At 41.9% G+C, this 22,464-nt stretch overlaps 1 protein-coding gene across 1 annotated transcript in view; it reads left to right on the top strand.

Annotated features, from left to right (window-relative positions):
- LOC114645707 (uncharacterized oxidoreductase YjmC-like) overlaps nt 1-22,464 on the top strand; it is an 81,565-nt gene that overhangs the window by 22,426 nt on the left and 36,675 nt on the right. The window contains exon 2 of the mRNA XM_028793525.2: nt 16,409-16,557. Coding sequence (XP_028649358.1) covers nt 16,409-16,557 — 149 coding nt within the window. The remainder of the gene's footprint in view (nt 1-16,408; nt 16,558-22,464) is intronic.

The following is a 22,464-nucleotide window of genomic DNA, read 5'->3' on the forward strand; positions in this document are numbered from 1 at the left end:
ACGTCTAAGATAAGATTTGTCATGTTCTGTTACAATATTTCTCTGAAACTGTAGAACATTTGAAACTTTGTCAATTGCTCAGCACACTTGGTTCTGAATCATTGTGGATGGTTCCTCGAAAGGCTAGAACACCACTACCTCACACTGACGGAAGGTTATTTTAACTAACTTGGAACACCAATATTTTGTTATTCGCGTCTCCTGTATTAATTGGAACATCCCAGCATTCAGCGCTGATGACGTCTAAATTGTCGATGAGTTGAAAGGTTGTCCAAAATGATGTAGTGGCATCAAACATTAGGACCCCAAAACTCTTCTCTGTGATTTTTTTTTGCTGTAATTTATTTATTTTTTGATCTCCTGGTATTTTAAGTCATGCTTTCGTATTTTGGTTTCATATTCTTGTTTTTCTAGTCTGTATTTTGATGATTTGGTTGGCTTCACCTCTTGGTTTTTGACCTCTGCCTGTTGCTGACCACATGTTTCTCCCAGTCGCTTTCCTTCTCCGTAATCCCACAGACAGAACAGGGACCACCTCCAGCCAATTACTACAGGCTGGGAAGTGTCGTCCTTTGAGGTTCATTGAATGTGATTTGGTGTTGGTGTTTTTTTAAGTATTGCTATTGTCTTTGGATGCCTGTTTTTTCTCTTCCAGAGCTGCTGGAGGATATTCCCAGAGAGGTGACTCTCTTTGCTTTGTGCGTAGGGTCATTGTCCTGTCAAAAGGTGTACCTTTGGCCCAATCTGTGGTCCACAGTGTTCTGGAGTAGGTTATCTTTAAGGATATCACTGGACTTTACTCTGTTCAAGTTTCCCTCAACCCTTACTGGTCTCCCAGTCCCTGACTCTGAAAAACAATCCACCATTCATCATTTGTAGTAGTATTTGTGCAGGTAATGAGTGGTGCCTAGTTTCCTCCAGATGTGATGCTTTGAATTTAGACCAGACAGTTTAATCTTGGTTTTGTCAGGCCAGAGAATCTGAGAACACTTTGAGTGCCTTTTCACAAACTCCAAGTGGACTTTTCATGATTGGTGGAGTGCTGCTGTGATTGTTGTCCTTCTTCAAGTTTCCTCCCATGCTCCTTCTCCCCTAATTTTTCAGTTTGGCTGCGTGGCCAACTCTAATAATAAGAGTTTTGGTTGTTCCAAACTTGAGTTTTTGATACTAGATAAATTCACAAACATTACTGAAAACATGTATTCTCTTTGTCTTTATGAACTATTGAGTGTAGATTGATGGGCAAAATGGCAAATGTATCGATTTCAAATTAAATCTACAATACATTGAAGTGTGCAGAAAGTGAAGCGGTCTGAGTACTTTCTGCAACCACTATAGTTAGGCCTGGAGAGCCATATGCTGTATAGGTGGGAGGGGTATTGTTTCTCTGTTTCTTGTTATTTTACTACACTATGCTTGCATCATGGCAGCAATGAGTGCAGATAAGACAACAAACCAGGATAGGATATCAGCCCATCACCAGATAGATAGATAGATAGATAGATAGATAGATAGATAGATAGATAGATAGATAGATAGATAGATAGATAGATAGATAGATAGATAGATAGATAGATAGATAGATAGATAGATAGATAGATAGATAGATAGATAGATAGATAGATAGATAGATGTGAAAGACACTATATAATCAATAGATATGTGGTATGCAATTTACGTTAATTAATACATGGGGAGAACATATAAACTCCTCACACAAGCTGGGATTCGAACCCGGGCCTGTAGAGCTGAGTGATAACAGTGCACAACACAACCAGATAATCTCATTTGCTTAGCCAGTTCAGTACAGTCGGCAACTTCATAAAAGAGATGAAGCAGCCTGAGGCTCTTGTGACGTCTTTATATCAAATTAATATGTGAAGTGCTGGTTTGTTCTTGTTTTTTAACTCAGTTAGTGTCTGCCAGACACTTCTGCTTGAAAGTTTATTTTTCATTAAAACTGATCACGTACGTCTAATGGGCTTGATAAAAAGAGGAATATTGCTTTCAGAATGTAAGCATACAAAAAAAAACAGCTAGAGTTTTTCAGAATGTCACATTATGGAAAGTACAGTTGTGCTTGAAAATTTGTGAGCCCTTTAGAATTTTCTATATTTCTGCATAAATATGACCTAAAACATCATCAGATTTTCTCTCAAGTCCTAAAAATTGGTAAAGAGAAACCAGTTAAACAAATGAGACAAAAATATTATACTTGGTCATTTATTTATTGAGGAAAATGATTGAATATTACATATTTGTGAGTGGCAAAAGTATGTGAACCTCTAGGATTAGCAGTTAGTTTGAAGGTGAAATTAGAGTCAGGTGTTTTCAATCAATGGGATGACAATCAGGTGTGAGTGGGCACCCTGTGTTATTTAAAGAACAGGATCTATCAAAGTCCGCTCTTCACAACACAGCACATGTTTGTGGAAGTGTATCATGGCTCGAACAAAGGAGATTTCTGAGGACCTCACAAAAAGAGTTGTTGATGTTCATCAGGCTGGAAATGGTTACAAAACCATCTCTAAAGAGTTTGGACTCCACCAATCCACAGTCAGACAGATTGTGTACAAATGGAGGAAATTCAAGACCATTGTTATCCTCCCCAGGAGTGGTTGACCAACAAAGATCACTTCAAGAGCAAGGCGTGTAATAGTCGGCGAGGTCACAAAGGACCCCAGGGTAACTTCTAAGCAACTGAAGGCCTCTCTCACATTGGCTAATGTTCATGTTCATGAGTCCACCATCAGGAGAACACTGAACAACAATGGTGTGCATAGCAGGGTTCCAAGAAGAAAGCCACTGCTCTCCAAAAAAGCATTGCTGCTCGTCTGCAGTTTGCTAAAGATCATGTGGACAAACCAGAAGGCTATTGGAAGAATGTTTTGTAGATGGATGAGACCAAAATAGAACTTTTTGGTTTAAATGAAAAGCGTTATGTTTGGAGAATGGAAAACACTGCATTCCAGCATAAGAACCTTATCCCTTTTGTGAAACATGGTGGTGGTAGTATCATGGTTTGGGCCTGTTTTGCTGCATCTGGGCCAGGACAGCTTGCCTTCATTGATGGAACAATGAATTATGAATTATATCAGAGAATTCTAAAGGAAAATGTCAAGACATCTGTCCATGAACTGAATCTCAAGAGAACGTGGGTCATGCAGCAAGACAACGACCCTAAGCACACAAGTCGTTCTACCAAAGAATGGTTAAAGAAGAATAAAGTTAATGTTTTGGAATGGCCAAGCCAAAGTCCTGACCTTCATCCAATCAAAATGTTGTGGAAGGACCAGAAGCGAGCAGTTAATGTGAGGAAACCCACCAACATCCCAGAGTTGAAGCTGCTCTGTACTGAGGAATGGACTAAAATTCCTCCAAGCCGGTGTGCAGGACTGATCAACAGTTACCGGAAATGTTTAGTTGCAGTTATTGCTGCAAAGGGGGGTCACACCAGATACTCAAAGCAAAGCTTCACATACTTTTGCCACTCACAAATATGTAATATATGGCACAAAGAAGGTGCTAGTCCTGTCCAGTCCTTTAAAATTCTTATAATTTTCCTTTTCTTTACGACTACAGTAATCCCTCCTCCATCGCGGGGGTTGCGTTCCAGAGCCACCCGCGAAATGAGAAAATCCGCGAAGTAGAAACCATATGTTTATATGGTTATTTTTATATTGTCATGCTTGGGTCACAGATTTGCGCAGAAACACAGGAGGTTGTAGAGAGACAGGAACATTATTCAAACACTGCAAACAAACATTTGTCTCTTTTTCAAAAGTTTAAACTGTGCTCCATGACAAGACAGAGATGACAGTTCCGTCTCACAATTAAAAGAATGCAAACATATCTTCGTCTTCAAAGGAGTGCGTGTCAGGAGCAGTGACTGTCACAGAGATAGAGAAAAAAGCAAACAAATCAATAGGGCTGTTTGGCTTAAGTATGCGAAGCACCGCGGCACAAAGCTGTTGAAGGTGGCAGCTCACACCCCCTCCGTCAGGCGCAGACAAAGAGAGAGAGAGAGAGATAGAGAGAGACAGAGTTTGTTTTTCAATCAAAAATCAATACGTGTCCTTCGAGCTTTTAAGTATGCGAAGCACAGTGCAGCATGTCGTTTCAGGTAGCAGCTGCACAAAAGATAGCAACGTGAAGATAATCTTTCAGCATTTTTAGACGAGTGTCCGTATCGTCTAGGTGTGCGAACAGCCCCCCTGCTCACACCCCCTACGTCAGAATCAGAGAAAGCGCAAGAGAGAGAAAGAGAAAAGTAAGCTGGGTAGCTTCTCAGCCATCTGCCAATAGCGTCCCTTGTATGAAATCAACTGGGCAAACCAACTGAGGAAGCATGTACCAGAAATTAAAAGACCCATTGTCCGCAGAAACCCGCGAAGCAGCGAAAAATCCGCGATATATATTTAAATATGCTTACATATAAAATCTGCGATGGAGTGAAGCCGCGAAAGGCGAAGCGCGATATAGCGAGGGATGACTGTACACTTAACTTCTCATTTTTCCTGCCTCAGCTTTTATATTCTTTTATTCACATTTCATCCATCCATTATCAGTTATCAAACAGATCCGTCCATCTCAGGTTCATGTAGATTGGCACACTGAGCTTATCCCATTAGAATCAAAGTTAAGGCAGGAACCAACCCTGAACGGTGCCTGTGCACTCTTACCAAACTGATGAAGACCATCACACCATGAACTGAAAGGACAACACAATGGAGACCACAGTTTAGCAGCCATATTGGAACAGGCATACGGCCTGTTCTGAAGAAAGCTGAATGATGCTATAACTAGAGACATTTTAAATAGCTACAAGTCTGTGTGCCGCCTGAAACTACACATCACCATTTAATCAGGTTGTATGGTTGCCAATATTCAAATGTACTTTGCATATTGTTATTATTTATGAATATTATCAATAATACATTGTTTTATGTGTAACTTAACTCCTGCTTGTCTTTTTACTACACCTAATTGCCTATAGATATAGAAGGGAAGGTGGCAGAGGCGTGACCACAGGGGGGCTGGGGTGGGCACTGCCCCCCCAGAGACAAGCCGTGCCCCCCCTGCGAAATGCTATGTCTGTCCAATGAAAACTCTGGAGAAGAATAACATTTGATTTTCAAAACTGAGTTGCTTTCCAATCGGCCCGTTTGAATTCGCAGCATATCCGTCAGTGTCTCCTCCACTAGACAGGCACCGTGCTGCTCACAGTTCACTTTGTCGCACATTTTGCAGCACATTTTGAACCTGTTGACTGCGTTCTTTAATTAAAACAGCATATACGTTCCATTCTTCTTTTATTTTCTGGTTGGTAACACCAAAGGCTATGCATAGGTGGCTTATTAAAAAGCAGACATCTTCAACCTCTGTCCCTCCGCAAGCTGCTGGCTCCATGGTTGGGCCCAGCAATTGGTTAAATGTGTATCAATAGACTACGCTGAAACAGATGGTGGTGATCGTGAGTAAGATGAAAACATCAATTTACAATATCCCGTAGAATATCTACAACCGTTAACACCGTTCGGTCTTACACCAGCCGAATTACTGTTGAAAGAAGGATGTATTGTAATGTTATTGCATAATTTATGTATGAGTGATGAACTATGCAAGTGGCTCTGGCTCCAGTAAGGCCGTGTTATGTACACCAAGGGGCACCATTTTTTGTAACTAAAGGAGCGTATGCTCAGGACACTGAGGGAGACCCCCATTTCAAACCCCAACCCCACCAATATTGCAATCTTATAATAATGATTCCTCCAATATTGACAACGAGAGGGCAAACCCTAGTGCCAGGGCTGGATAAACCATAAAGCAAAATAAGCATGGGCATAGGGCGTTAATGAAGGGGGGCATCACAGAAAGATTTACAATGGAGCATATGGTGCAAAACTGCAAATGGTGCAGCTGAACCAGATTCCACAAAAAGGGTCTCCCACAGGAAATGAAAAAATAACATACATATATATACAATAATAAAAATAGTATTTAATGTAATAATAATAGAAGTTAATGATATATGTTTGTCTTGGGAATACAACAAAATTAGAATCTGGGGGCACCAAAATCTTTGAAGTGCTTAGGACCTCTAAATGTCTTAATTCCGGCCCTGCCTAAGGTTATTGTGGGTTTCGATCAGCAGTGATGGCAGCAATTTACTTTACAGAAATAGTTGGAACTTCTCAAAGACATTGCCATCACATTTCAGATTCCATAGCCAGCTCTGACAACTGTATGTACTGAGAAACCATGTGCAAATCCAGTTATGACGAAGTCCCCATTATAACAAGTTGTCTTTCCTGTCCTGAGGACTTTGTTCTAACAGAACTTGACTTGCAGTTGTTCCCTTAAGTGGTGAACAGTAACAGGCAATGTGAACTGGTCATTGTCACTCTTTGAGTCAAGAGCTGGTATTGAGATAACAATTTTGTGTGTATGTGTAGTGCCTTTAGGTTTTGCTCAGGAACAGCCATACTGCTTCCATATTTCTTTATTGCGAACACAAGCAGGCAAAGTGACCTTCTCAGAGTCGCAAAGGGAGTCACTTGTGAATTTTGAGTTTTTTTGTAGAGTTTTTATGTAGTATGTACCATCCCAAGGCACTTTAAAAGTACATGAGAACATTTGAACATTAGAACACTCTAGACGAGAACAGGTCATTCAGCCCAACAAAGCTCACCAGTCCTATCCACTTATATCTTCCAAAAAAACATCAAGTCGAGTTTTGAAAGTCCCTAAAGTCTCACTGTCTACCACACTACTTATTCCAAGTGTCTATCATTCTTTACTAATGTTTGTGTGAAATTTCCCCTTAACAAGTTTCCAACTGTGTCCCCGTGTTCTTGATGAACTAATTTTAAAATAACAGTCTCGATCCACTGTACTAATTCCCTTCATAATTTTAAACACTTCAGTCATGTCACCTCTTAATCTTCTTTTGCTTAAACTGTAAAGGCTCAGCTCTTTAAATCTTTCCTCATAACTCAACCCCTGTAGCCCTGGAATCAGCCTCGTCGCTCTTCTCTGGACCTTCTCTAGCTCTGCTATGTCCTTTTTGTAGCCTGGAGACCAAAAAAAGTACAGTTCAATCATCACAATATTTCTTCTTCAAAAAACACCAACAACTGGTCTTGAACCCAAAACCTTCAGGTATGCAGTCCAGCACCTTAGCCCTTTATCTCACACTAAGATAATCCAGTATTTATATTTGAAAGCGCATTGTAAAGGGCATTCTAACAAAGATGTCTGGCGTGGTAAATAAGATGCAAGTGTCTGGCCTTTGCCCTTTTAGTAAACAAGGATTTTTCCAATCAGTCCAGAGTGCACTTGGTTACCATGGCTCCGTCGTCAATCACAGTGAGAGGATGAGGACGGCCACTTCATGGTATCCCAAGTAACATCAGAGCCTGACACACATTCGTTCTGTTGAAAGCCACAGGGAGACAGCAGAATGAGGGCACACTTACTGTCCACCTTAGATGAAGCTGTTAAATTACAGCGAGGAAAGAAACAACACAGTGCATACTGTACAGAAAAACTGATAAATAGGAAAATGCAAAAAAGGTCCCGGTACATAGGGAGGCCTCAGGTTGTTTAGGGGCTTCACATGATCTCAAACAACAGAGCTAGTGTCTGTGAGGGGACTGGAGGGCCGGCGTTGTGTATGAGGTTGTGATGTGTGCCATAGGACTAGAGAGATCGTGAGTGCGATATAAAACTAGCATGAAGCATTACTATGATTCTGACGTGTCTTGTCGAAATCAAAGCGGCACACCATCTGACACCTGATGTGTTTTATTGAGTTCATTTACTTTTATTTTGGCTATTTAGTTGTACAAAGTGATTTACAAATCAATACAATGCAATTCTTAGGTTGTTTCTCCTGTAATGTTCGAATCCCGTAAATGCCAAAAGAGACTCTGCTCTGTTGGGCCCTTGAGCAAGGCCCTTAACCTGCAATTGCAGAAAAGCGCTATATAAGGGCAAAGAATTATTATTATTGAAGGGTATGGTGGTATGCGGTGGGGTTTTCACTCTGGCCTGGGTCTGACATACTTTTAAGCTATTTGCACTCGGGTCCCAATCCGGGTGGGTCAGCATGTGGTGGGTGCAGCAATGCGCTATCAGCGCATGCTCCCAACCTAATTACTTTAAAATAATAACTTTGTAAAATGGTATACAAAGTGGGACACAGCTGTTTCGTTCTTCACTGCCTATTATATTTCATGATGTTATATTTCACATAGCCTGTGGACCAAGATTCAGGGCCCTGGACGATGACAGTTGTGACATGGTGCATGCTGGTCGAGCATGCAAATAGGAATTTCATTGTATTGTGTATACGTGACAATAAATCTGAAGTGAACTGGTTCAGTTTTTTTTAAGAAATCAAAGTCTTATATTTTTGAAAAAGTCACCTGCATATTGATATAAAGTTTTCAATACTAATCAGCACTTAGCATTACAGGTATTTTGTGGTGTGCTGTGTAGGGAATCCATTCTCCAGACGGGTTTATCCATTCCTGGGAATTCGGGAATCCCACATGTCATTCCCGGAAATGACACAGTGCACAGGCATCTCACATGTGAACGGTTTTAGAATGAGCGACACTTATTTTTAATAAAACTACTGCAATATGTTGACACCAATAAAAGACTAACCTTAACTACAAGCAGTTCATGCTGTCATATAAGTACATGTATCTAGTTAGTTGCGGTAGAAAGCACAACATGTCAAGCGTGTGGTCGTCCAGGCAAGAGCGCACCTTCGTGCAGAGTACACCAGCCGCTGAGAAAGCACGCTCTGCCTCCACTGAAGTAGGCAGCACAATCATCAGATACTGATATACTTGTTCTAAACAACACCCGCACTTGCCGTTGCTCTGAAACACCGCCGTTTCAGCTTTTACTGATGCATCCAGTTTCTTGTCATCATTCTGTGATGGCATGTTTCTTAGCACAGATAATGCGGATGCAACAGACTGACGCATTTCAATTTCAAGTTGCTGTTCAAAGCTGTCAACAGCACAGACGTCAATGAACTCTGCCCCGTCCCGGCATTCGTGAACTGTAGAGTGCAGACACCTCCCAGTCCACTGTGCTCAGTCAGCCGGGAGATTGACTGCTGCTGGTTTGTTGTTGACTGAATTAATCGGCAACACACTACACTGTGGGCCAAAAAATCGTGCCACTTAATTATTTTCATCTATAACTCTGTTATTTCTTGATCGATTTTGACACTTTTACACGCTATATATGCGAGCTTGGCCGTTCCCGTTTTCCCGGGAATTACAGCAGTTTCATTCCCTAGTGCTGTGTATAATAATGATGAGAAAATAATGAGGAAAAAATAATTCCAAACTATGTGATGGAACCTACCTTGGCAGCATTGCTCAATTTTATCCTTAATTATTCCTTCCATTAATTTTCCTGTGATGGATGTTAAGCTTACTGGCCTATAGTTGCTTGGATCTCTCTGGTCACCCTTTTTGTATGACAGGATAATATTTGCCATTTTACAATCCTATGGAATTTCTCCAGTACACAGCGATTTCCTAAAAACATCTGTCAAAGTTTTATATCTAACTTGCTAACCTCTTTAAGCACTCAAGGATAAATATGATCTGGTCCTGATGATTTGTTTGATTTCAGTTTATTTAATCAGAGCAGCACTTCTCCCTCTACAATTTCCAAATCCCTCAGTACCCCCTTAGTAGTCCCTGTTACTGCTGGGAGGTTATCCACTTCTTCACGTGTGAAGACCACGAAGGGGAAGCTCAAAGTAGGAGTTGTGATTTAAACAGCAAAGAGAAATGTGGGTAACATGGTCTGAATGACAGCCTGTAGATGCAAAAGATAAATCATCTGTAGCTGAAAAGTCTCTCAAAAACACCCCTGTTAAACATAAAAATGTGTGGTGTGATGCGTGTGTGGAGAGCACATAACATGTGTTAAAAATAAACATAATTCATTGGAAAGGAAAATCATCTGTTGGACCAAATTATACTTTGGCATTTGAAGACATCCATGGGCTAGTGGTAGAAGTGAACAAAGCATTGCCACTGACTTCAGGTGGTCTCTGTACTCACGGCTACAACGACGCAGTGGGAGTAAACGTGAGATTCAGATAATTAGATTAGATTGGATTAGATAAAGTTTATTAATACAAGGGGAAAATGCATAAAAAACACGGATACATACTCACAGGACAAATACTTCCCCAGAGGCACTTCTTAGCACACCATGGTGGAATGAGTCTGTGGCTAAAAGCGCTCTCAGAGAGGGCCTCCTGGAGGGGATGGAGGGGATTTTTCATAAAGTTTGCCACCATTTTCTTTTCCATAACAGCTTCCAGTGGGTCCAGGGTTGGCCCTTCATGGTACAGGCTTTCCTAATTAGTTGTTCAGGCATTATCCTTCTTTTGAGCTGAGGTTGCTTTCCCAGAAGACTGCAGCGTAGGAACACCACACAAGCTACTATGGACTGGTAGAACATTTCCATCAGCTTGCTGCACAAATTCAAAGACCTGAGTCTCCTTAGCAAGTCTAGTCTGCTGTGGCCCTTCTTGTCCAGCACCACTGTGTTGTCAGATCAGTCCATTTTGTTGTTCTTGAGGACCCCCAAGCACTTGTAGCTCTCCACCAGTTCCATAACCTCCCCCTAAATGCTAACCGTTATCAGATGCTCTTTGGCACCCCAGAAGTCCACCACCAGCTCCTTTGTCTTGCTGATGTTAAGCTGGAAGTAGTTGTCCCTGTACCACAAAGATAAAGTCCTCCATAAGCCCCCTGTATTCTTACTTGTCTCCATTATTAATGCAGCCAATGGTGGACGAGTCACCTCATGCTGGTGTTATACTGGACATCAGTTGTGTAGAAGGTGAACAGGAAGGTAGATGGGATAGTCTCCTGAAGTGCTCCAGTATTGCACAGAAGAAAGCATAAAAAAACAAGGATACTTACTTACAGGACAAATAAAATCAATCAATCAAATAAATGTGTATTTGTGCAGAAAATCTAAATATATATAAAAGTCAATGTATGTATGTTCCAGCATCACTTCCGAATGGCTGGAGTGAATTTCATGATACTTGGTACACGTTTCTCATTGGTCAACTAAAAATACTGTAGGGTGAAATCAACCCTAACCCACCCTCTGCTGGTTAGGGTGGGGTGATCTTGTGGTCTTGTATACACGTTATCATCGGAATGACCACCAGAGGGCGAACTGGAGGTGACTGCCAGCATTCTTTGTTTGAGCAGCACCACCGCGCCCCTGTTGCTTTTGACATTAAATAGAGTTGGCCGGTTCCGAGCGTCAGCTAAATGATAACATACATACAAGACTACAAGACAAGCACAATAGTGGTTCTTCATTGCTTGTTAATTTATTTTTATTTTAAAAGTTGTATTTTGGGAGGCACGGTGGCGCAGTGGGTAGCGCTGCTGCCTCGCAGTTGGGAGATCTGGGGACCTGGGTTCGATTCCCGGGTCCTCCCTGCGTGGAGTTTGCATGTTCTCCCCGTGTCTGCGTGGGTTTCCTCCGGGCGCTCCGGTTTCCTCCCACAGTCCAAAGACATGCAGGTTAGGTGGATTGGCGATTCTAGATTGGCCCTAGTGTGTGCTTGGTGTGTGGGTGTGTTTGTGTGTGTCCTGCGGTGGGTTGGCACCCTGCCCAGGATTGTTTCCCTGCCTTGTGCCCTGTGTTGGCTTGGATTGGCTCCAGCAGACCCCCGTGACCCTGTGTTTGGATTCAGCGGGTTGGAAAATGGATGGATGGAAGTTGTGTTTTTTTTAATTATATTTTTCTCAAACAATTAAAAACAAAAAAAAAAAACACTTTATTTTCCTCCTGGGCAACAACAGGTATTTCAGCTAGTCGCAACTAAAAAGTATAAGTATTTAGTCTGGAATGAGGAGGTATTGAATTGCCTGATAGCAGCAGGCTAAAAAGACCCCCAGAGGTGCTTCTTACCACAGCACAGAGAAATAAGAGAGTAGCTTATTATGCTCGAGAAAAGAGCTCCAAGACAGCGACTTCTGGAGGGGATTTTTCATGATGGCATCCAGTTTTATCGCCATCCTCTTTTCCACAACCACTTCCAGTGTGTCCAGGGTTAGCCCTGTTTTGAAGCAGGCTTTCCTGATAAGTTTGTTCAGACATTGTGCATCACTAGAACAGGAGACCACAGAGTAGAATGTGACATTAGATACTATGAACTGGTAGAACATTTCCAGCAGTTTGCTGCACACATCCAAAGACCAGTCCAGTCCAGTCTGCTCTGGCCCTTCTTGTCCAGCACCACTCTGTTGTCAGATCAGTCCAGTTTTCTGTTTACGTGAACCCCCAGGTGCTTGTAGCAGCTACGTTTTTAAAAAGATGAACTCTAGAATGAGCATTCGAGATAAATAATTGATGCTAAAAGAACTTCCATCAAAAGAGGTTGATTTGCTGTTAATAACAAAGAGTCACAGTAGACGGAGATTTCTTTAGTCAACACGGTAATTGTGCCTAATGACTCTGATACCAGCAGAACCACAGAAGACAGATGAGGCTACACAGCATCCAAGTGCTGACTAACTAATGACCAAAGTAAGCTAAAATTACTGTCTTAACTGTTCCCCGCATAGTAGTGAAACAGGACAGACTTTAAAAATCAATAAACAAAAAGATATCGCTAGCTAAGCGGAGGCAAGGTACACTCCAAAACACAGCGGTTGACCGACTCCCCACTCCTGATATCGCAATTTCCCCTCCCCTCTGCCCGCAGCCTCTGTCTCGGATTAGTGGGAATATATCACTCCTGCAAGTGAACTATGATTCTTAGCGCAATGAGTTAAGTCGCAAAATCAACCGGAATGTTCAAGCAAACTCAAGAAAAAACTCAATCTAAATCTGTTAAGTAGTTCTCTTGTGAAAAGCAGACAGACATACAAACAGACGTTGGATTTTATATATGTATATCTCTCTATTATAAAAAAAAATCTTGGAAGGTTGGAAGGAGACGAGACGTGATTTTCTCAGAGAGACACTTTCACATCCCGCGAGACATGACTTTGTGCCAAGAGATTTAACCACGCCCGGGTCTGGAAATAAAATAAAGAGTAGATGACAAAGTAGAATGTTGTAAAGAATTCAAAAACGTTGGCGCGGTGCACATGCAGAGCAGGTGAGAGATAAAGGAAGTGCAAAAATTCAAAAGTCTCAAAAAAAGGATAGTAAAGATTGCATTAGCACAAACAAACGGAAATTATTACTCGGTGAAATAACGGAACAGCGAAAAGAGATCGAATTTATTGTTTGGATTTAAACTTTAAGTCAGGGACTTGTAGATCGTCTAATTCGTATTGCCATCAGGGAAAAAAAGTAGTGTTTCTTCCCAAAGAAAGGCGTATTCACGAGAATTAAAAGATTTGTTGTTTGGTGAAAGTGAAATCCTGTGAAACGATATTCACTCACATGTAGTTATATGTTGCTTTCTCACAATGTAATTCCAAACATGGAATCAAAATTCAATACGATATTGATGAAAAGGTAAAAGCGAAAAGAGATAGAATATATGGACATAGGTGATATTGCAAAAGTCTGCCACGCAGGATGCAGATCACGCGGCACAGCAGCAGCAGCAGCAAGACAACAGCTGATCGAGCAAAGAGGAAGTAAAAAATAATGTTTTTGTTTCCCATTGTATCACCGTTTAAGAGGGGGTTTCGGGGGAGCAACAACCGCATCTCCTTGGGGTGCATTAATAATAATAATTCATTACATTTATATAGCCCCCGTCTTCACAATGCGACTGGCAGAGACACGAAATGGCTGGTGCGTAGCACGTGGGGGGGGGGGAGGGGGTTTGGGGGGTAAGCAAGTGAAGCAAGCAGGGGGTGAAGCCCCCTAGTATATATATATATATATATATCCATCCATTATCCAACCCGCTGAATCCGAACACAGGGTCACGGGGGTCTGCTGGAGCCAATCCCAGCCAACACAGGGCACAAGGCAGGAACCAATCCCGGGCAGGGTGCCAACCCACTCTGCAGAACACACACAAACACACCCACACACCAAGCACACACTAGGGCCAATTTAGAATCGCCAATCCACCTAACCTGCATTTCTTTGGACTTTGGAAGGAAACCCATGTAGACACGGGGAGAACATGCAAAGTCCATGCAGGGAGGACCTGGGAAGCAAACCCAGGTCCCCATGTCTCCCAACTGCGAGGCAGCAGCGCTACCCACTGCGCCACCGTGCCGATTATATATATATATATATATATATATATACCTCAATGGTAAAATGCCCTCCCTCTTAAGCCCTCCATTTTGACACATTACTGCTGATGTAACCTTAACAAACACAATACATCTTGCTAGCCATCACAAAGTTACTTTGCTTGTGTTCTCAGTCGTATCCTCTGAGCACGCCATCAGATATTAACATAACATGCGCACAAGTTGCAGTTCTAGCAAAAATCTGGGTGCCGTGTGTGTTCACGTTTCGGTACGTCACATCAGCATTGTTGTTTACTGTCAAAATCTCCATAGTGACAAACATGCCTGTCAGAACAGCTGGCATAAAATCACCAGCTCTTTGAAAGTGGATGTGGAAACGGGCAAGATGAAATGGAACCATATTTGAGACGGATACATCCGTGCAAAGAGGAACATTTCCAGGAAAAGAAGTGAGGATTCTGCCATTGTAAGATAACGCATTGTGATGGCAAGCCGCATTGCAGCTCCGACAGAACCAATGGCCGTGCCTCAGCGTTTGATGAATTTTTCGATGTGGTGAAGCAAATCATCAAACTTAAATGCTGACATGCGAATGTCTTGCAATACAAGTGTTGCATATTCCCTATCATAATGACGCGATACATTTAAAGGTGTCACCTACCATCTTCTGTGTCTCTTTTGTCGTCTTATTTTACACCTTTGCAAAAGCATCTCGCACTGCCACCTGGTTTACATAAAGTACATGCGCAAGTATAGTCGGTACAGAGCTTGTGTAGGAGCAGTATCTGTCAGCGTACGCGTTGCGTAGCATCAAATATATCCTGGCCTTAAAATTACAAACTATAACAGCTGAACCAAAATTTTTACACTTCCGCGTAACTTAGCATTGACATAAAGGAGGCCTACAGTTTACTGCTTCTGTTATTTTCTCACATTTGCTATCAACCACTTGAAAGTCACTTTGGATAAAATCCCGTCCATTTATTATCCAAACCTGCTTAATCCAGTTCTGAACTAAGGGGCAGGGCCATCTTAACAGCATTATAGGCCCCCAGGCAAAGCAGTGCACCGGGGTCCCTACCTTCACAACCACTCACAAAAATAAAAATGTAAATGGCCGATAAAATTAAACATGTATTTATTGTACTGATACTTCCAACAAAATTAGTGTTTAAACATTAAAAAGCATGCCGTACAGCAAAGATTAATCAACGCAAACATTTAAACAATGTAACATGAGCCTTGAAAAACACAAAAAGTTCAACATATAAATGATACTCAATCGGTAAACCATACAGACGGAGATGGCACAGTATGAAATTACTATGAATTATTTATTATTAATCAAGTGTTCAACACAAACATTTGTGATATTTCTTTGCAGAGAATCGAGTTGAAGTGACGTTAACATATACGCTTATACATTATGTAATGCGTGAGATCCGTACACATACAGGCACATGAGGTTGCAGAGGTGACCGTGATACTAAATCAGAGGTGAATGCCAATGTCTACTTGTCACACAATAACAAATATTTAGAGTTTAGTGTAGTATAGCATTTATTAATTGACAGCAAGTCACAACATACGTTAGCGTGGGGCCCCCTATGCTCATGGGGACCCCGGGCAACTGCCCAGCGTGCCCATGCGTTAATACGGCCCTGCAAAGGGGACTGCATTTTTTTTTTTTGTAGCATGCTTGAGCCAGCTCCCAATGGAGTGGGCTTGGATGAAGGTCTTAGACTATTGTGTAACATTAAATGTGAACGCTCACTTGTGTCTTGCCTCATCACAGAAAGTCAACAGGACAGCATGACGCCTGGAGTATCATGTGACTCCATTTCAGGGTACAGCGTGTCACAGTTGATCCAATATTTGTGGATTTCCACTAAAAAAGTCACTTTGATGCCCTGCATTTTGAGTTGTAGACAACAAAGACTCAGTTCTTTTCAGATCTACAAACTAGCCTGTCGCTGTCATTTCTAAATTTGGAGCAAAGGTAAAGATGAGCAGTCAAATGGGCCGAAGGACAGTTTAAAAATAAAATGTGTCTGCGGTTGTTGGCTTTGTGCTCCTGTGCTGTGCAAATATAAGGATGGATGTGCACAGTGCTTGGGTCTGATGATAACCTTTCACTTAGTTGCTCTCTTTTAACCACGCAGGTGCCTCATTCTTCAGTCCGAAGTTCAGAGCTTCATCGAGAGGTGCATGATTGCTGTGGGAGCAAAACCAGCACATGCAAAATCCCTGGCAGATGTCCTGGTGGCTGGTGACTACAGGGGACACTACAGTCATGGACTGAACCGACTCGGTCAGTATTGATGGGAATGTGCTACATATGTAAAACTTATTATTATTATTATTATTATTGTTATTATCATCATTTTTGAGTCCAGTTAATGCCACTGATTGACCAGGTTCAGTGTTCTTCTCAGGGCTGGAGTTAGTGTTAGCAGCAGTTGATATAGCAAAACTAGTTGTCTCTGAGGCTAAGGATCTGTGCTTGTATCCAGAAGGTTGCCAGTTTAAATCCCTGGTACTGCCAAAAGAGATCCTACTCTGTTGGGCCCTTTAGCAAGACCCTTAACTTGCAATTCCTCCAGGGGTGCTGTGCAATGGCTGACCCTGCGCTCTGTCCCAGAGGGGTATGAGAAAACTCACAAATTCCTAATACAAGAAAATGTATAAGGCGAAATAAAGAACAAAAAAAACAAAAGCAATCTATACCTCCCCCATCAACCACCCCCGACCCCCAATTAAAACTAGTGTGGACTGTCCATTTTTACTTGGTAGAAAAAGCAAAGAAACACATCAAGCAAGGTTGCCTATTATAAATGATCTGTTTAGACTTCAATGTGTTATTATTTTATAATGAATAAACTGGCATTAATATTGTTTATATTATTAATATTATACCCCGTGTTTTAAAATTTAATGGGTTTAAAATATTCCACGGGCGGCACGGTGGCGCAGTGGGTAGCGCTGCTGCCTTGCAGTTAGGAGACCTAGGTTCACTTCCCGGGTCCTCCCTGCATGGAGTTTGCATGTTCTCCCCGTGTCTGCGTGGGTTTCCTCCCACAGTCCAAAGACGTGCAAGTTAGGTGCATTGGCGATTCTATATTGTGCTTGGTGTGTGGGTGTGTGTGCCCTGCAGTGGGCTGGCACCCTGCCCAGGTTTTTGTTTCCTGCCTAGTGCCCTGTGTTGGCTGGGATTGGCTCCAGCAGACCCCCGTGACCCTGTAATTAGGATATATCGGGTTGGATAATAGATGGATGGAAAGTAATCCACATGAGTAGTTTTGAGCAAAACAGTGGAGCTTCATTTCGAATACAGTTTCACAAAATTGCCGCTACATTTTGTTTTGCATGCGATTTTGCAATTGTGAAAAGCAAAAAAATCAATAAAATAGATTTTTAAAGTTGTTTGGAGTGAAAAGCAACATTTTGCTCCCTAAGGGATATTCCATGGCTGATATTGCTGTCCCCTTTCTCAATGTGGAATTTGGCCACATCGTCCTGAGCAAACTGTTCTAGCTATGTTAAGTTTGAAGAGGGTCATCTCCAGGCTGCATGTTTCAGTTCTCTCCATAGATGTTCAGCAGGAGTCAATTTAGGGCTCCTGGAAAGCCACTTCAGAATAGTCCAATGTTTTGTTCTTAGCCATTCCTGGGTGCTTTTATCATTGTGGTAGGTCAATATGCATTTTAGCAAATTCAAGTCTGCTTTTCTATGTTTTTATTTCAACAGTCAATTCCTCCTGGGTCCATTGAGCCCACTGTCACTCAAAAGTGACAGATGATTCGATCAGACACTGATGGACCTTGACCTTGGAGTTCAGCTTGTATCTCTTTGGAAGTTTTCCTTGGCTTTTTGTCTGCCATTCTGGGGTTGATTTTCCTCTTTTGGGCACATTCAGGGAGGTTGGCTACAGTCCTGTGGACTGTTGTCAGGGGTACATCAAGCTGGTTAGAGGTGGTCTTACACTTTTTGCCTTTAACATGCTTGTCTATCATTGTCTTTCTGATCTCCTCAGACACCTCTCTCCTTTGCTTTCTGTGGTCCTTGTTCATGGTGGGGGGACACACGATGCTACCAAACAGCAGAGTGACGATTTTTCTCAAATCGGCTGAATGACTGAATGAATGATTGGAGACATGTGGAGACATCCTTATTCGATCTGCGGATACATATGACTTTCAAAGACCTTTGCTAATTTTCTTCTCGCATGTATCGTTCCATTTTGACTTTGTCGCTTGTACTTCTTGATTTTGATTTTTGTCTCACGCTCTGGTTTGGTTGCTGTTTTGGATTTCCCAGTTGTGACCCTATTTGGCCGTCTTTATGCACCTCTTCTGTTTTTTTCTCAAAAGCTTTCCCTGTCAGAGCACTGACAATGTAACAGGTGGTTCACCCAGGTTGCCCAGATGCTCTCCCACATCTTGTGAGTACTGAAGTAGAAATGTTTATGGCCAGAAGTCCTTCCATTGCCAGCCTCCTTTAGTCATCTTTTTATGACACTCAAGAGTGATGGTCACCTGCGTACTACTATTTGCAGGGGTTTCACAGTTAATACTTGGATGATTAAAGCCCACCCTTTGCTATAAGATCCACCTAGAAATTTGCTTTTTTGATTGTATAATTAACACTGATACTGGTGGTAGGTGGTCTATAAAACTCTCCCATTATCGGGCCTCTGTCTTTCCTGCATATCTTTATTAAAATTGGGCTCATCTCCTACTTGACATGGATTTACATACAATACAATACAACACTATATAATTTATTTTTGTGTAACCCAAAGTCACACAACGAGTACCGTAATGGGCTTTAATAGGCCCTGCCTTTTGACAGCCCCCCAGCCTTGACTCTCTAAGAAGACATGGACAAACTCCCAAAACAAAACCTTTGAAGGGAAAAAATGAAGGAAAACTTGGGAAAGGTTGTTCAAAGAGAGACCCCTTTCCAGGTAGGTTGGGCGTGCAGTGGGTGTCAAAAAGAAGGGGGTCAATACAATACAATACAAAGAAAACAAAACAAGTAATCATCAATACAATAAAATAATACAACAGAAATATTACAAGTACAGAGCAGAATTCAACAGTAGATGATATCACATAATATGATTTGGATTTGTTTAGAGTCCTGGAGACCTCGGCCATCAAGCTGCCTCCCCCTATTGGCCATTTCAAAGCTGACTCAGCACTGGGCCAGCCAATCCGATGAAAGGACCCTTCTACCCGATGATTCCTGCGATCCTCCATCAGAGATGACTTTACCTTAGGCAGGCAGAACAACTTGGCAGGTGGGCCGTGGCACCAAGTGCTATATTTGAGTAGGCCTACTGAGAAGAGAAACAGAATAGGTGAGGGTTAGTAACCAATTAGAACTATCATATTACTTATGAGTAACAACAGAGATGCAATCTGTACAGTTAATCAGCAGCTCTAGTCAGGGTGTGCTAAACTGAAGTTGTGAGTCTTCAGCTGGGATTTGAAAGCTGAGACCGAAGCGGCATCTCTTATCGTAACAGGCAGACCATTTCACAATTTATTGGCCCTGCAACTAAAAGCTTGACCTCCCACTGCTATTTTTGGGATCATAAGCAGACGGGCATCTTGAGATCTTATTACACTCTAGTTTGTAAATCATGATGAGTTCAGATAAGTAAGCTGGACCTCGGCCATTTAAGGCTTTATATGTTGCAAAGAGGATTTTGTAATCTGCCCTAAACTTAACCAGGAGCCAGTGTAAGTATTTAAGAACTGGAGTTATGTGTTCATATTTTCTTGTTCTTGTTCTTATATTTAAAGAAGGTCCACTGGGAAGTAACAAGACAGAGTTAAGTTTGGGTAGGATTGTTGGAATTTGTTTTCAGCTGTTAAGGAATTAAGTGGGTAGGACTGGCGAGCTTTGTTGGGCTGAATGGCCTGTATTTGTCTAGATTGTTCTAATGTTCTAATCTACCCAGCATTCACTTCTTTGCAAGTGGGGGAAAGACCTGAGCGCATAGAAAGAGCCTGCATGGAGAAAATTAATAAACTGAATAAATTCTATTACACCGTTAGATGTACAGGTGTTGCTTTTTGATTTCTAGCAAAACTGAAATAGTCTAATGACAGAGAATCATGATTTAGGCAGCTTAAATATAACCTACATGTACAATTATTCCAGATGAAATCATTTCTAGTGCTCCTGTTTACAAAACAAAACAGAAAAACTAGCATTTGCTGCCCTCTAGAGGAGAGAATAGTACATCAATGGTTGTATTTCTTTAACAGTGTGAGCCAAGTAGTGGGTTTAAAAGCACTCATGTTTGAGGGTGCCCTTTCTAATGGACTGATATCCCACTGAGGGCTGCTCTGTGCCTTCCACTTAATGGTGCTGGGATAAAGGTGTGACCCCCTGTGGAATAGGAGTGGGAGAGGTGGGTTGAGAAAATGAGTACAACCGAACTAAGGATTAAAAATGAAGAGTACACAATCAGCTAGCTAACTAATGTAGAAATATGAATACTGCTGTAACTGAACATTTAGTATTAGGTATTTGGAATATGTTTACCAATCAAAATTACTGTATGGAGTTTATTAAAATTTAACTCTTGCCTATGACAGCACAGTGGTGCAGTTGTTACAAGCACTGCTAACTCATATTTCCGTGGTCTACGATTCAAATCCTGTCTCTGTGGAGTTTACTTGTTCGCCCCACATCTGCATTGGTTTTCCTGCCACATCCCTGAAGACATTCAAGTTAGATGACCCCGGGCTTCGATTCTTATTGTACCTTTTTCAATATTTTTGAGGTGCTTTGAGAAATAGAAAGGTGCTATATACATGACATGTATTATTATTACTCTTATTTTATTAAATTAATTCAATGCAATCGGGGCCTCTGATGGACTAGTTTTCTGATCAGAGTTGGTTCCATTGGCTGCCCCACATGACCCTTAGCTGAAATAGGTGGATTTGTGAGTGTTATGTAAATTGTGACATATGGTGGCTATATAAAGTAAAAAGTGTCTTCACCCTTGACAAAATTTAGCAAAATGATCTAAATTAATTACAAATATGAATTACAAATAATTGTTCTCTCAAGCATTCACTTACCTCTCAGCCATCACTGGTGCAGCCAATTGCTTTTACAAGTCACAGAATTAGCTCAATGGAGATCACCTGTCTGGGGTTTCAGTTGATTGTCATCTAAATGGACCTGAATGTGGAAGAGCCAACTTGTGCTCAGTCAGTATGGTGACCTAACACGATGAAAACAAAAGAACACTCCAGGCAACTCCGTGAAAAGTAAAGTCAGGAGATGGAGTCAAAAAATAAATAGCTATGTCACTGAATATGCAGGGGCGGCACGGTGGCGCAGTGGTAGCACTGCTGCCTCGCAGTAAGGAGGCCTGGGTTCGCTTGCCAGGTCCTCCCTGCGTGGAGTTTGCATGATCTCCTCGTGTCCTGCGTGGGTTTCCTCCGGGTGCTCCGTTTTCCTCCCACAGTCCAAAGACATGCAGGTTAGGTGCGTTGGAGACTCTAAATTGTGCTTGGCGCGTGGGTGTGTGTGTGTGCCCTGCCCGGGGTTTGTTCCTGCCTTGCACCCTGTGTTGGCTGGGATTGGCTCCGGCAGACCCCCGTCACCCTGTGTTAGGATATAACGGGTTGGAAAATGACTGACTGACTGAATATGCAGTTAAATCAGTCATGAAGAAATGGAAAGAGTGTGGCACAGCTCACAAAAACTGAGTGATTGTGCAAGAAGAAGACGAGTGAGGGAGGCCAACAAGGGAGCTAAGCGAATGAGCTACAATTTACAGTGGCACAGATTGGAGAGACTGTGCCAATAACAAGTGTTACAGTTACAGTACGGGAGAATAACAAAGAGATTACAAGATGTAATCTCACAGGGCGTGACAGGATGTATTCACTAGAGTTTGCCAGAATGCACTCTGAGTCAGCTGGAAGAAGGTTGCATGGTTTGATGAGACCAAAATGGAACTTTTTGGCCATCAGACTAGATGTCATGCTTTGGTGATGCCAAAAGCTGCATTTGACCCAAAACACACCATAAAACATGGTGGTGGCAGCATCATGCTGTAGAGATGCTTTTCTGCAGCAGGCTCTGGAAGCCTTGTGAAGGTAAAATAAATGCAACAAAATACAGAAAAATCTTGTGCCTTGGAAGAATATTTATATTATTACACTTCTTCTTCCAGCAAGGCAAT

This window comes from Erpetoichthys calabaricus, chromosome 2 (assembly GCF_900747795.2).
Source record: "Erpetoichthys calabaricus chromosome 2, fErpCal1.3, whole genome shotgun sequence".
In the NCBI taxonomy this organism is placed as follows: Eukaryota; Metazoa; Chordata; class Cladistia; order Polypteriformes; family Polypteridae; genus Erpetoichthys; species Erpetoichthys calabaricus.